This window comes from Acipenser ruthenus, chromosome 20, assembly GCF_902713425.1.
Source record: "Acipenser ruthenus chromosome 20, fAciRut3.2 maternal haplotype, whole genome shotgun sequence".
Lineage (NCBI taxonomy): Eukaryota > Metazoa > Chordata > Actinopteri > Acipenseriformes > Acipenseridae > Acipenser > Acipenser ruthenus.
This window is the reverse complement of record NC_081208.1, coordinates 21,017,129-21,033,308: the sequence shown is the minus strand read 5'-3', so window position 1 is coordinate 21,033,308 and position 16,180 is coordinate 21,017,129. Positions and strand designations below refer to the sequence as shown.

The 16,180-nt window shown below is 41.1% G+C and overlaps 1 protein-coding gene across 3 annotated transcripts in view; it reads right to left on the bottom strand.

The window, feature by feature from the left end:
- LOC117425442 (centrosomal protein of 89 kDa) overlaps positions 1-16,180 on the bottom strand; it is a 104,150-nt gene that overhangs the window by 76,543 nt on the left and 11,427 nt on the right. For all 3 annotated transcript variants that reach the window (XM_034042390.3, XM_058993623.1, XM_058993624.1), the window contains 5 exons: positions 14,995-15,213; positions 13,886-14,028; positions 10,769-10,819; positions 9,692-9,775; positions 559-662 (listed from right to left, as the gene is read on the bottom strand). In XM_034042390.3, coding sequence (XP_033898281.2) covers positions 559-662; positions 9,692-9,775; positions 10,769-10,819; positions 13,886-14,028; positions 14,995-15,213 — 601 coding nt within the window. The remainder of the gene's footprint in view (positions 1-558; positions 663-9,691; positions 9,776-10,768; positions 10,820-13,885; positions 14,029-14,994; positions 15,214-16,180) is intronic.

Here is a 16,180-nt window from a genome sequence, read left to right as displayed (position 1 = left end):
AAAAAAAGTTTTGTGGACTGTAACAAGCTGCAATGGACGTGACATGTGTTAGCTCAGCAAAGAAAAGAGATCCCTGCACCAGTAATATTTCTATACAAGTAAATAATTGTATGTTTCAATGTGCAGTTCTATCATAATCTTAACCCATACGAAATTCCTAACTTAAATCTAAAATGCCCTCATAGTGTGGAAGACCTCAACTAGAGATGCAACAGTTAATCAATTATTCCAGAATTGATCACCTTAGCTTTTATTGACCTAGTTCCCTATACAATATATTAGTAGCACATGCATGCTTTCAGTTGTATGCGAGAGTCTACACATATTGCTTTGCTTCTTACTTTTCAATAATTAAGTGTTCTCAAGCCTCTATTATTGTTACATATTACCTGTCCAATATTTGATTAAGAAAGTGAATGCTGATTGATTACAGCATTTAAGATTAGAGATCCTAATAGCTATAACAGCTAGTGACTGTCAAACTTCTTGTCGGTCCAATCAAAGGAAGAGTGTTATTTATCTCATCTGTGCATTCAGCTCACAGCCTATGGGACTCACCACTCTTTGTTGCTGACAGCACCAGTCTTCTCAAGCTGTAGACGAAGCTCCTCATTCTCCCTCACCACCGCCTTCACTCGAGAAGAAAAACTCTTCATCTCCTCCTGTGGAAACAACACAAACAGTTCACCCTGCAGAATCCAGAGTCCACAACTTCACAAGTATTGAAGCAGGTGAAGCTAACACATGTTCACAGGTTAACTGGATTCTAGTTCCTTTATCAGTGTATTTTGTCTATTTTATTTTTATTTAATTTAGTAATTACCAATTATTTTACCAGATGCACCACTCGGGAGCCCCTGTATTTTATCTATTTGACCAAACACGTAACAGACCAATTCACAAACGTGAATTTAAATCACGGGTACTATCTCCAATGTTTCCCTTTTGAATGCTCTTTCGTGATGTGAATGAAGTCTGTTTGCTAGAACAAGAAAAATTATTCGCTGCCCATGAATCTCTACTTCTAATTTGATTGGCTTCACATGTGTTTAGCAAACATAACAACCCACTCCCCATACAATCTTAGATAATGTACAGTATATGTATATAAAAAAAAAAAAAAGAAGCGTCATGAAGTTGGCATCTAATAAAAGGATTTTCATATGAAATGTAAAAGTAAAAATTGACATCTCACCCACTACAGGTTCTTTATTTAACTTTGGAACAATTAATACCAAAAGCACCCTACACCCTACAATAAATACAAAGCCTCGACAAACGGAGTTCACTGAAAAAACTATTGTCGTAAGATTTTAGTTTTCTTCTTAAATTAGAAGAACTGGATCATACTCATTAAGCCTGTGGATACTGGACAACAAGGATCTGGCTTAAACAGCAATATAAGTGGCTTCTCTACTCCCATTCCAGCAGTAAAATCAGCCACAGATACAGTACTACTGATCACAGGAAACAGTCACACGCTGTAATAAATGCTGCATTATAAATACAGGACCTTTCTAAACATCAGTGATAACCAAGGTAGAGAACAATTTGGCGACACTGAACACATGTTAAACATAAACCGAGACTTATTGAAATGCAAGGCAGCAAGACAAGTTCAACAAGAAAGGAACATCTGTTAAGCTCCAAAGAAATAAAACACAAAAAGCATAAAAGCTTAAAAATGCCTTGAAACATAAAACAGAACAAAGCAGCCAATTAAGGCACAATTGTTTGAAAGCTTCTGAGCTCCACAAGCTGGGACAAAATCGCACAAGATAAAAATACACTAATTCTTGCCCTGCATCACCCCCACAGTGCAACGCTGTTCAAAAATAATTGAATTACGTAGAAGAAGCTGTTCATTTTAACAGAATTTCCTGTACAAACAGGCCATTTCCTCCCTTATTCCCCCAATTTTAGTACCGATACTCATTTACTTGTGCTAGAGAATGTAGTAAATGCAAAGATGTAATGGTTACATATGGATGGACGGACACCTTAATACAACCGCAGATTCTGATACTCTCAATACAGTATCTTAAAAAAAAAGTCCTGAACTAAATTTAATCTCAGCTGGACATGCGGTTCATATACAGGTATGTAAAAAAATAGAACAGTGACATATGCATCCCCCACAAGGAATACAGTAATTTGCCAAATGTGTAGCACAAATATCACAGTATGTGTTGCATTCCTTCACCATTATGATTATGAAGGGTAAGCTACTGATTCTTAGTAAAAATTACTTTGATTTCCAATATATTTGTAAGTTTATGGTAATATCCATTTTTTGGTAAGACATAAAGCCAAATCACTTACTGTATGTCTTTTTTAGACAAGTAATATATGTTATCTAGGTGTTGTATATACTGTAAGATGCACCACTAAAAAATGCTGTTGTGTCTATTGGATGTCTATGAATAGCATGCGGGTGGGGTTTGGGGGAACCTTTTACATTCAAGAGTTATGAGCTTTCATTAAAAACAAACAAGCATCCAAACAAGAAAACATATGAAGACAGTATGTGTGCTCCAGCCTGCGCACATAATATTGAGATAATCCTGTTGAATTTCTGCTGCACTTATACACAGATGCTTTCTGAGCTCATTGCCTTTGATTCCTGCTGAAGGATCATTAAGGCAGGGCTCACTGAGTTTGCTCTTTTGTATATTTTTGGCTGGCTTTCCAGAATAGCCTGTAGGTTTGAGAAATTATTTAACGCAGCTAAAATGGAAATAAAGTACATCCACAGTACTTGTCTTATCCCCATTCACAGCTCAACCTCCACACCTCACCCTCTCTCAACTGTCTTAGTTCCTCTCCTGTTCTCTCTCTACACCCGCTCCCTGGGCCCCCTCATCACATCCTATGGTTTCTCATACCATTTCTATGCTGATAATGCTCAGATATTCCTCTCCTTCCCCCTCTCTCATATCTCTACCTGTCTGTCTGCTATCTTCTCCTGGATGCACTCGCATCACCTCAAACTCAACCTCTCTAAATCTGACCTCCTTTTCTTCCCCTCCTCATCTTCCCCCTCTGATCTCTCTATCTCGATTCCTCTGGAATCTACCATGCTCTCTCCCTCCTCCTCAGCCAAGAACCTCGGAGTAACCCTGGACCCCTGCCTCTCCTACTCCCAGCACATCTCTGCATGCACCTGCCGTTTCTTCCTGAGCGACATACGAAGAATCCGACCCTTCCTCACCAACTACTCCACGCAACACCTCGTCCAAGCCTTGGTACTCTCCCGCCTAGACTACTGCAACTCCCTTCTGGCCAGCCTCCCTGCATCTGCCACCCATCTGCTCCAGCTCATCCAGAACTCCGCTGCTCGCCTGGTGTTCTCTCTGCCTCGCTTCTCCAATGCTACTCCACTGCTCCGCTCACTCCACTGGCTCCCGATCACCACTCGCATCCAGTTCAAGACTCTTGTACTCGCCTACAGATGCCTTGACCAGACTGCACCCAGCTACCTCCAGACCCTCATCTCTCCCTACACCCCCACCCAACCTCTCAGCTCCGACTGCACTAGAAGACTGGCTCTACCTTCTCTACGCTCCCCTGCCTCCAGAGCCCACTCCTTCTCCACCCTCGCCCCGCAGTGGTGGAACGACCTTCCTATGGAGGTCAGGACTGCCCAGTCCCTGACCACCTTCTGTCGCCTCCTCAGACACACCTCTTCAGACAAAACCTGTAAAACTCAACTCTCCCCTTCTGCTCCCTATTTTACTGTAATCCTCCACTTAACCCAATCTGTAGCATTTTGTATTTCACTTGCACTTGTATCTAACCCTGATGTAACTATCAACACGGGTTATCTGCTCTTGAACTGCCCTGATATCAAATTGTACTGTGCTTTGTATTTGTTCTTATTAGGACTTCCTTTTTTTTCTAGCTGCTTCCTAAGCTGTAGACAAATATATTTAGCACCATACAAATCAGACCTGCCGCGTTGAGCGACCTTTCAATAACCGCTAGTTCATAATTTCATGGGCTTGGCTGTCCCATGTAGATAACAGCAGGAGCAGGAGTTTGTATTTTATTGAGAAAATATTTCATTTTGAGTTTGCAGTTGCTTACACGTCAAAAAAAAAAAAAAAAAACAGCCTGTAGGCTCAGAATTCTGAAATCTTATACAGTGCCCTCCCTGTAGTTAAGAGCCATAGCTAAGAGATTGCATGTGGCAAGAACTGCTGTCTGGCTATCCCCTTATGGGAATGAAGAGGTAATTGTGAACCAGGGGCCATGTCTGGAATGTAAATTTTAAGGATTCCATTAGTTCCCTGGCCTGCCTGCCCCTTTCTCTCTCTCTCCCTCCCTCTCTCTCTCTCTCTCTCTCTCTCGCTCAGCAGGGAGTGAAAGACGAGAAACCATCCTGATTGGACCCAGAGTAGAGCAGCTCTGAGTGAGCTGTCCAGGGTGCTGAACATTCAGAGCTGTTTCATTTGTGTTCTGTTTAAGCCCAGTGTGCAACTTTTCTTTTGAATTCTATTTCTGTGGGGCCACGAGGCAAACTGTTATGTATGTGTTTGTCTGCTCTGACTACACTGTTCTTTTGAAATATAAATTGCTGTACCTGTAGTGACAGATAACTGCTAAACGCGCTGCCAGGAGTCAAGTAATCTTCTCTGGGGTTTTGGGTTCAAATGCACCTTTTGGAGGTTAAAGCAAGCTGTTCACAAGATATAGCGTACACCTTAATGATAGGGCCTGTTACAACAATGTTACATTGCAGATGATCCCAAACATGGGGGAGTAAAACACCATCAAATCATATGACTGTAAAACATTTTTAATCTAAAAAGCAACAACGAATGCAAATTAACATAAAAAATGTCTTGATAACTTAAGTTAGGTTGTTCACATAAAAGGCCTATCCAGTTGTGGCAAAGTGCCCCGCCCCTGTGTGCATTTGTGTGTTGTGTGTATGTTGCGTGTGTAAATGTTGGTGTATAGTCATTGGTACACGGGATATAAACGGGTCTGTGTTTCACGTGTATTTAAATAGTGTATATTTGTATTTAGGCACGGGATTGCACATCACGCACGTGCATTTAAAATATAATATGTGAACACGGGGTTTCACGTAATGAATTCACGTGCTGGGATTCAAGTGAGTAATTAATTAGTAATTGAATCCCAGCACAACAGTATATATAGATGCACGTTTCTTGCACTAGGGGTTAGGTGTTCGGTGAGTGGAGAACGGGATTGGAGACGGAGGTAAAGAGAATAGTAGTAATAATAATAATAGTTAGAGTATCTACTCACCGTGTTTGTTCGTCTGTCTGTCCTGCACCGTCTGTTTAGCGTTTAGTCCGTTTTGTATGTCTATTTATTTTGGCGTGTAGTGCCGTGTCCCGTGTTTTGTGCTGTTTTCAACCCTTTTATTTGTTAATAAACGCTGAGTGCAGCCATTGCACTCAGCTCATCATCAACCACTGTCTTTGTTTTGAATTCCTGTCTTGTCTGACGCCACCCACTCTGGCCGTCTTTGTGACACGTGGTGTCATCGTGGGATAGCCGCGCCTCCAAGCGTCAGACCAGGAGGGGTCTGGATTTAAAAAAAAAAAAAAAAAAGATTACAAAATATTGTTTTGGGGAAAAAAAGAAAAAAAAAAAAAAAAAAAAGTCAATGGCAGAGGACGCCATCAAACTGCGGGGCTGGTTCCTGGAGAATGCTGGGCTGGAGGCCCAGTCTCTGCCCATGGTCGTCCGGGCTCTGTGGATGATGGACTGTGAGAGATGGGAGGCATATCAGGAGGAACACACCCCAAACACCTTGGAGGAAGGTGTGGAGTTTGTCCTCAGCTACCTGGAGGCAACCATAAATGGAACAGCAGCCCAGGTAGCAGGACCACCAGCAGAGGAGTACCTGCTGTCCCCATCTCCACCAGCAGAGGGTGAGTACCTGCTGTCCCCATCTCCACCAGCAGAGGGTGAATGCCTGCTGGTTTTGCCTCCACAGCCCGAGCGGGAGGAGCCTGAGCGTCCACAGCCCGAGTGGGAGGAGCCGGAGCGTCCACAGCCCAAATGGGAGGAGCCTGAGCGTCCACAGCCCAAACGGGAGGAGCCTGAGCGTCCACAGCCCAAGCGGAAGGAGCCCGAACGTCCTACGCCTGAGTGGGAGGAGCCCGAACGTCCTACGCCTGAGTGGGAGGAGCCCGAACGTCCTACGCCTGAGTGGGAGGAGCCCGAACGTCCTACGCCTGAGTGGGGGGAGCCCGAACGTCCACAGCCCAAGAGGGGGGAGTCGGTGCGTCCACAGCCCAAAAGGGAGGAGTCGGTGCGTCCACAGCCCAAAAGGGAGGAGTCGGTGCGTCCACAGCCCAAAAGGGAGGAGTCGGTGCGTCCACAGCCCAAAAGGGAGGAGTCGGTGCGTCCACAGCCCAAAGGGAGGCAAGTCGGGGCTTCCACAGCTCTGGGACCCAAGCCACCAGCAGAGGGGAAATGCCTGCTGGTTCAGCCCCAAGAGCCGGAAGGGGAGGGGTTACAGGCTCAACCCCCTGAAAATTTTTGGGGGGGAGAAGGGCAGGATGCTGGTGTCCCCCAGCAGCCTCTCGCTATGCTGCTGAAGGCAGCACGGCGTGCACATGCCCAGCCGCCACAGCAGAGGGAGCCAGCACCGCCAGGAGCAGAGGAGCTGGAGCTGCCTCTGCCTCCACCACCTCCAGGAGCAGAGGAGCAGGAGCTGCCTCTGCCTCCGCCACCACCACCGCCAGGAGCAGAGGAGCTGGAGCTGCCTCTGCCTCCACCACCTCCAGGAGCAGAGGAGCAGGAGCTGCCTCTGCCTCCGCCACCACCACCGCCAGGAGCAGAGGAGCTGGAGCTGCCTCTGCCTCCACCACCTCCAGGAGCAGAGGAGCAGGAGCTGCCTCTGCCTCCGCCACCACCGCAAGGAGCAGAGGAGCAGGAGCTGCCTCTGCCTCCGCCACCACCACCGCAAGGAGCAGAGGAGCAGGAGCTGCCTCTGCCTCCACCACCGCCCGGAGCAGAGGAGCAGGAGCTGCCTCTGCTGCCCGTACCTCCGCAGGGAGTACGGTGGCCGGAGCCCCAGAAAGGGGAGCTGCCGGCCACGAAGGGGGAGGAGGTCTGGAGACCACCAACCCCAGCAGCAGTTTCGCTGCCGGAGATCGTGGGGGAGGTCCGGAGACCTGCTCCCATTGCAGCTTTTTCGCTGCAGGAGTTCTTGTGGCCGGAGCCCCACAGGAGGGAGCTGCCGGCTACGAAGAAGGGGGAGGTCGGGGGACCACCTGCCCCCGCAGCTTTTTCGCTGCAGGACGGGACCAACAGGCTGTCAGCCGTGCCACTACCGGCAGGGGTGCTGACAGCATGGCCAGCCATGGGCCCACTGAAGCCTCCCTTCCCAGCCCGAGACTTTGTCCTGGACTGCTGGGTTTTTAAGGGGGGAGGTGGCCGTTGAGGCCATGTGTGCTGCGCACAAGGGGGGGTATATGTGGCAAAGTGCCCCGCCCCTGTGTGCATTTGTGTGTTGTGTGTATGTTGCGTGTGTAAATGTTGGTGTATAGTCATTGGTACACGGGATATAAACGGGTCTGTGTTTCACGTGTATTTAAATAGTGTATATTTGTATTTAGGCACGGGATTGCACATCACGCACGTGCATTTAAAATATAATATGTGAACACGGGGTTTCACGTAATGAATTCACGTGCTGGGATTCAAGTGAGTAATTAATTAGTAATTGAATCCCAGCACAACAGTATATATAGATGCACGTTTCTTGCACTAGGGGTTAGGTGTTCGGTGAGTGGAGAACGGGATTGGAGACGGAGGTAAAGAGAATAGTAGTAATAATAATAATAGTTAGAGTATCTACTCACCGTGTTTGTTCGTCTGTCTGTCCTGCACCGTCTGTTTAGCGTTTAGTCCGTTTTGTATGTCTATTTATTTTGGCGTGTAGTGCCGTGTCCCGTGTTTTGTGCTGTTTTCAACCCTTTTATTTGTTAATAAACGCTGAGTGCAGCCATTGCACTCAGCTCATCATCAACCACTGTCTTTGTTTTGAATTCCTGTCTTGTCTGACGCCACCCACTCTGGCCGTCTTTGTGACACCAGTTCATCAATATTTTCTTCAACAATATTTCAAACCTCAGCAATCAAAGACTGTTTTAACAGGGAATACAATTCCCTTTGAAGGAAAATCGTAGAAAGGGCTTCCATGTTCTAAGGAAACACACACACCCATTTACTCACATAGCACATATTCTAAAAAAATAATTAGAGGTACTTAGGAGTTACCATTAAAATACATAAAGCTTATTTTCACTGAATTACCAGAAAAAAAAACAAAGGTATTTGCATGAGCTGTACTATAAATCACAAAAGTTTTCAGGCAGTGAGGCAAGCCAATTGCCTCGGTATATGAAGATCAAAGCCAAACAGGACCCATGTAAATCCTAGCCTCAGGTATTTCGGTGCTGTGCTATTAAAATGCTGTGTAGTGCACTATAAAATATACATACAGTATAACTTCTTTTTTAACGATCCAAGCAGCAAAAAACTTTTTTTTCAATGGAAATTAGCCCTATTAGAACGATCACTTTTACAAAATCTACCCGAATAAAACGATCTTGGTAGTGATCAGGCACTTGGGGGTTCGAAACCTGGTAGTGCAGAGTTGCCCAAGTTGTCTACATTGGTCTTTGTGCTCCTGTGTGTGAAGGGCATTCTGTCATTGTACTATGAGGCTCTTGATCTAGGTATCATGAGTCTTCATTTCACTGGCCACTTCTTACTACTTTTTTGTAAGATACAGTGGGTCTATTTTAAATTATCTAATGCCACTGCTGTTTAACTCTATATTAATGCAGCTGGGGTTTCACCCCAGTTTTCATTTATTGATCCACTTATTAAACACATCTAATAAAAATAGTGAAATGAGGTTGAGAAATCTGATTTATAAATGTTGAGAGTATTTAAATGGTAAAATCCTAATGCTACATGTGTAGCCCATACTACATTATATTTATAAATATGCTTGTGTAGTTTTAATTAATACTTATTTTCCTTTATACCACCTAAAGCCTCTTCAGAGAACTGTGTCTGGAGAAAACACGATCTGATAAGGGTTTAATTAACATTAACACAGTGCCAGAAAGAAACAGCTGCACTGCTGTGGACATGACAGAATAGGAGTGGAAATAATATATCAACTCTTCTCTTCCAATTATTTTTTTTTAGATCTGGCTTGAAGTGTCTGAAGTGATCAATTGAAAAAGTGGTGATTTCAAAACCATCTCCAAAAATACATCTAATATTGAATTTTCACTGTCAAATGATTGCCGAGGCAAATTGTCATATGTTTAATAAGTATGATTATCAAAGCCCAAATACGTTTAATTCTATAACCAGTCAGAATATCAGTTTCAGAAGTAGCAGTGCTGTTACATGGTGTCACATATTATTAGTAGCAGTAGAAGTAGTACAGTTGTAGTAGTAGTAGTAGTAGTAGTAGTAGTAGTAGTATAGTTTATACAGGAGGTATGGAACAAGTGTGTGCTTGATTCAGTATGGATTTGTTAATTCGGGAGTTCACTCCCTGTCTTACCTTTGGTGTGAAGTTTTTTGTAGGTAGCCATGCATCAAGAGCCTTTAGATCATGTTGCAGGGCTACCTAGGTCAGTCAATGTGTCCACATACATTTTTTAGTCAAATAACCTACCTCATAAGCATGCAGTGCAGAATCCTTTTCTCTAAGTCTGTCTTCATATGCCAGGAGCAAAGGAGATAAATATTTCATGTCCAGCTAAAAATAAAAAAATATATACTATGTTAAATATGTACAAAAATTCTAGGAAAACTGACAGTATCAAAAAGTATGATTCGTTTATATATAACATTTAAAAATGAAAAAAAAAACATAGAATTATAAAATAAGCCTACAAATGAAACCCTGCACTTTGTATGTTCTTGCTTACAGTGTATCAGTGTAGATATTTTTCAAAACGTGTACTCAATTCCAGATAATCTACTAAATAGCATATCTAATAACCTATATATAGTTTAGTACATTTCTTTCATACAGAAATGGACTATAATACAAGCATACAAGATCCTTTTTTTGGCACATGAATGTTGGTGTTTGCTTACTTTATGTGAATGTCTGGCACACTGAGAAAGACTTTTAGTTGAAAAGCCTGTCAAATAATGTTACTGTATTCATACATATTTTACTACCAAGTGCTTTATAATTATGGATGAGCACTTCCCATAGCATGTATAGCATGACGACTTGTCATAGTATGTACAAATGTGGGGGATACCTTTTACCACTCAGCACATGAGGGTTTTTACCAACCATTTCAGTTCAATCCAACCATGCTCAATTGAATTCAGACCTGGACATCGATCCAGTGTTAAAACATTGCATGCTACTCGGGGACTAACTGATAATAATAGAGGGTGTCAAAACGTATTGGTGCTGTATATACAGCAAAACCTGTCTTATCCAGTATTGTTTGGGATTGGAAATGTGTGGTGGATTTTATAGTGCGCTGATTTACAGGGGTACAGTAAGATCTAATACTGTTCCTAAAACAACAGGTGAGTATCGAGGCAACAAAAACGTGACTATTAAATGTAGAAAAGAAATCACATGACATGGTGCTGGTAACTCATCTAAGATCCTAAAATAGCCAGGTTCTTGATTGTAGAGGATATTCCACCATTAATTTTAATAGTGGTTTAGTCTAAACCCCAAATTTTGCTGAATTATACAGAGTATAAGAAACAAATTTACCAGCCATGGTGGAGGTGGTCCTTTCATTGGTAGGGCATTGATCTTCGAAAACTAAATGAAAACAAATGTAGCATACAATTCAAAGAAATGTTCAAAGCATACAACAACACATTTTTTGTACAGACAAACAAGAAGAATATCAAATTGCCTCTCAGCATAGTAGCCATTATCCTAAAACTGGGGTGCCTACATATAATCTAGCGCTATACTGTAATTTTTCCAAACTCTCTCTTTTTTCTTTTAAACTGCCTTTTCTCTGAAGCCATCAAAATCTGACACTTTAAAAACAGAGTGTGGCTGAAAGGGCATTGGATAAGCGTGTCAAATCTTCAGAGGCACAGCAGGTGGTCATGTTGATTAAAAATAAATATATCTTGATAAGAAACTAAGAACATATTCATGTTTCTCTTTCTCTATTCCCCCCCTCATCTCAGCTATGACACTCAGTTCCCAAACGGACTACAGTACATCTAGTCGTCATCAAGAAAATGTTTCATTTCAAAGTAAAAAGAACGTTCACATACAATACTGTAATACAGCGGATGAATATTGAATATAAAAAATAAAAAAAATCAAGGAGTCCAATAGAATATTGGTCATCATGGAACTAATCAGTTCCTTCAATAAATACAATTTTAGATAATAACCGAAACTACAAACTACTCTTTGAAAATCCAGTCCACATATTTTAGGAATTTGGGCAGGTACTATATGTAGCACTTGGATTTTTTATATTTATGTTCTTCGCTGGAATTATTATTACAAATGAGATAATACGTAAAAATTGGATTTTGATACTGTATATCTTACGACTGAGTGTATAAAAATATGGACCATACAGTATGCGTGCAAGCTTACAAAAAGGTATTCTATTTTGTTTTGCTGAATAAAACTTATTCTACAGAAATTCAAAATACTATTGTGCATTTCTTCTACTGGCAGTGCCATTTGGTTGTGGTGGTGGTGTGTGCCATTTGTCCCATTGGGCTGACTTAAAAACGTCCCGGTAAATGTATAAATACAGAAAGAAAGCCAGTCAGGATACTTGAATGGACAAAGAGAAGGAACGGGTCTGGTTCGTTGAGATGTTAATAACTATATAAAGAAGGAGATAGAACCTGGGGCAGCTGCCATTGGGATTTTACTATCAAGAGGAATTTGACGGTGGATGGCTGGATCTGCAAAAGAACAACCTCCAGTAAAAAGCTTGATGAATGGAGTCACAATCACAGTTCAGCAAGCTTTACAGTATTTGCAGATGATGGACAGCTTGACAAAGGAAAATCAAACCTCAAAACACAGCACTAGTTACTAGTTTTTCTTTAATTTGTTATTTATGCCTGCAGTTAATATAATCCAAATATACTCAAATATTTTATAATTCTGTCTTTGATGCCATTTTATCCTTCTTTGACCAACATTTCGGCAAATAAAAATAAAATCACATAGTGTACAGAATTCACAATGTGTATAACAGACCATCATGGACCATCTTCTCTAAGTACAGCAGTTACACTTCGAGTTTAACCATTAACCTGTCCCCCCTCACAAAACATTCTGCCCCCAGTGGATAGAACAAATTGCATTTCTTACTGATGTATTTCAGAACATTATATAAAGTGAATGTAAACAATAAAAAGTAGAGATGCAAGTTGGTTATGATCAGTTCGGTTTTTAACTCTCAACTGTTTTTGATAAAACCGAAATTAAAATTTAAAACCGAAAACTGACTGCATTGAAAGATCATATTGTCACTTGATTTGAATGGAATGAGGAAGGCTGTTCATACCTGGCCGCTCAAAGACAAGCTCAAAGCCAGGTAAAACATTTAAAAAAAAAAAAATGTTTAAGAACTGAACAGATCCGAAACCCTGAACCAACAAACAATAGTAAGGGAAAGCAAAAAATATTCATGACATTTGAAGTTACTTACTCTTTAAAATATATAAAAAACGATTTTTTTCTATGCCTGCAAACAAAGAAAACTGTACATTTCTTCATACATAAACAGACCGATAGGCACCTTACTGTATATCCCTACTTTATGATAATCTCAATTACTAGTGCTAAATTTCATAACTAAGCACTTCTCCACAGATATGATGGACAGATGCACCCATAATCCCCCAGATTCTGATACTCTGATAACTAAAGGATATTCTACCCAGGTTCATGACACCTGAACAGGCGTTTTCTAGATATGCAAGTGTGATAAACACATTTGGTGCTCTGGTTAATTCCGCTTTGATTCTTGAAGCAAAAATGATCAGTGGTTTCTTCTCTGATGTTAATGCTATTTTGTAATTGTAATGTTAGCTGAGCTCCCATCTATTATGCATTAAAACACAGACCGAAGAGCTTCTGATGAATTTCATTACATTCTGTCAGTTAATTTCTTGATGACATCAGCCAGGGCAAAAAGCTTGGTTATGTTACTCTATAGGAACAAGATAGCAAGAATCACATTTGCTGAAAATCCCTGCATCCCCTACTGCATGAAGTCATCCAAATCATCCCTCTAATTGCACTTTGATACCTTTCCACGTAAATCCTGGAAGTCATTATAGCATTGTGAGGCTCCCAGAAATACAGACAGATAACGAAGCAGTCACACATTCTTCATTTCACTACATATCTTAAACCGGGACTCTGTGCCAAAAGGACTTGGTTACAAATGCCTGTTTCCCTAAAGCAACACTTCGGGGTGATCTTCATCTGGCAGGCATTCTGACAAACAATCATCAGCAGAGGGCAAGTTAAGTACATTTCAGGCCAACTAGTTTTGCTACAACTTCTTCAATATTTATTTCACTTTTTTTTTTTTACTTGTACTGTACTGGCTGGGTAGTACAGCAGTTACGGTAAGTGTTCAGTGTTTATACTACCAGTTTATCATCCTAGAGAGGAATACAAAACTTTATGGAATACAATTATCAACTTACTTGGAACAATACTTGAACTGCTCCATTTTGACTAAATACTCGCTTGTATCTTTCTCAGTCATTTCAGCCTTTACACTTGCTTCACAATAAATCAGTTAATGAAACTTACTGTAAGCGGCAACAGAAGATTTACTAAAATATTAAACAGGGTTGCTTAATTAAAAGTATTCTTTACCTCCTCTTTAGACAGCGGTCTGAATTGTGTCTGGTAGCGACTCAGTTCCACGTTCAGGCGATGGATAGTCATTTTCATGGCATCATTTTCATCAACCAACTCCTGGGCCTGCTGTCTGATGGAGTGCAGTTCTGCCTGGTGATCTGAAGGGGAGTTAAGAAGAAGACCAACAGGCAGCAACAGTCAGGGCTACTCAAGTCAGGCAATATATATTCCTGCATTTTCCTAACGGTCAATACCAGGTTTACATTCTCTAGCATGGTGAGAGATTTACAGATTTTACTGAGTGGAAGCAACTTTAAATTGACATAAAGTAAAATCTTGATTATCCAAACTTAAATTTTGACAAACACAAAACAGCCTCCCGGTAACCTTTCATATTGTGTGTAATGCTCTTCAGCATAGAGAATATGAGCGAAAGAGCCCCCTATCACTGTTATATACACTACAGTACTGTAAAACGAATATTTAAAAAGGTACAGGGGTTATACTATAGTTATTTATGGTGGTTTGATTATCAGAACAAATCCATTTTACAAACATCCTGGGTCCTGGTAAGTTAGGATATTATAGACTTATTTTTTTTTTATTCTGCTGTATGTGTATATATATATATATATATATATATATATATATATCCAAATGGCGCTTTCTCATTTATGCAAAACTTCAAAAACTGATTTATGCACTAGAATTCAGTTAACTGTATCACAGTGAAGATACACGATGGGTAATGTACAGATAATCAACGAGTGAGGAAAGGCATAAACAGAGGGACAAAGTCCTGTCTTTAATCACAAATTGATCCTTTGAGTTACCCACAAAGAACCATCATGTTTTCTGTTGATCCCACATGTAATTAACCATTTACTTATGATTATAGATTTAAAAAATCCATTTATTTTTGTTTTCAGGACAGACGGACAGACACAATCAGTACACAAAGGTCCCCATATTTTTAATATGGACCCTAAAAACAAAAAAGAACAATCCAAGTAAAAATATCTTCAGCAAGGGAGCAATGCTCCTGATGAAAAAAAATATTTTAAAACCTTGCTTATCATTCTTTTAATGGCATAGCTAGGGTAAGGAACTCTGGAATCTCCCACCTTCCCTGGATAGACTCTCATCTGCTTCCTTCAGCCTTCTGTATTCCTGTTGCGATTGGTCTAGCCTCAGCTGTGTCTTCTGCAGTCGATGGCCCTGCTCCTGAAGCTTCTGGACTAAGGCCTTATTTTCAGAGCCCAGAGCGTGGTTTCTTTCTTTCATCTCTTGTAATATCTCCTTATTCATTTCCAGAAGTTCTTTGTATGCATCATCTGTCAAATCTACAGGCCACATAGCACACAGAGACACAAAGAGACACACAAAGCAAAGCAAAAAAAAAAAAAAAAAACAACAGTCAGGAAAAACATGATAAACTTTAGTATTTAGTGTATATTACTGTATATACTGTACTGTGTTTTTTGTATACAACTGTAAGCCGCCCTAGGTAAGGGCGTCTGCTAAGAAATAAATAAATAAATAATAAAGATATTTTGGGATAGTAAATAAAGAAAACTTTACTGTTTGCCTTTTATTTGTTTATTTTTTTTATTCTCAGATTTTTTTTGTATATCCACTTTAACAGCTGGATTACCAAAACGCACCAGCAGACCATATTTATATTAGATTTGTGCATCTACTTCAAATTTGACTAATTCAGTCCCCGATTATTTTCACATCCAGTTTACTCTCTTCCAATTCAAAATGTCCAATTACATTGCCTCAACACAGCAATTCCCCACAACAGCACAGTATAAATGAAGGCCAAGAGCATCCTCCTCTTTACACCTAAAAACTCAAAGAGATGTCGGCAAGCTATCGGACTCTGGAGGACAAAGGCCAGCCCTGCAAGTGTCTTCTTGACTGCACCAGGTGTCTGGCAAGTAGTGCCACTGTAGTCCCTGACAGTTTTACCTCCATAACCCGCAGGGGCGCCACAGCCAATGCAACACTACCTCTGGAATCTCCAGTGAAGACCAGTGACTTTGCACAGCCAGGACGCTAACCTGCTCTCCCCTGACTACCACACAGGTATTTTTTTAACTTTACATGTTCCTCTAATTACTCAGTGATCGTTTGATTTGATAGTATACATGAGAGCTTACCAGCAGTGTCATGATGCAGCAGGGGTCCCCTTATTTTAATGTATTTGTTCTTATCCAACTTTTTAATGCAAGCGATTATAAGCGAAAAGAAGGGACATGTTTAACTATTGATATTCAGATAATTAAAATGTACGAAACAAACACT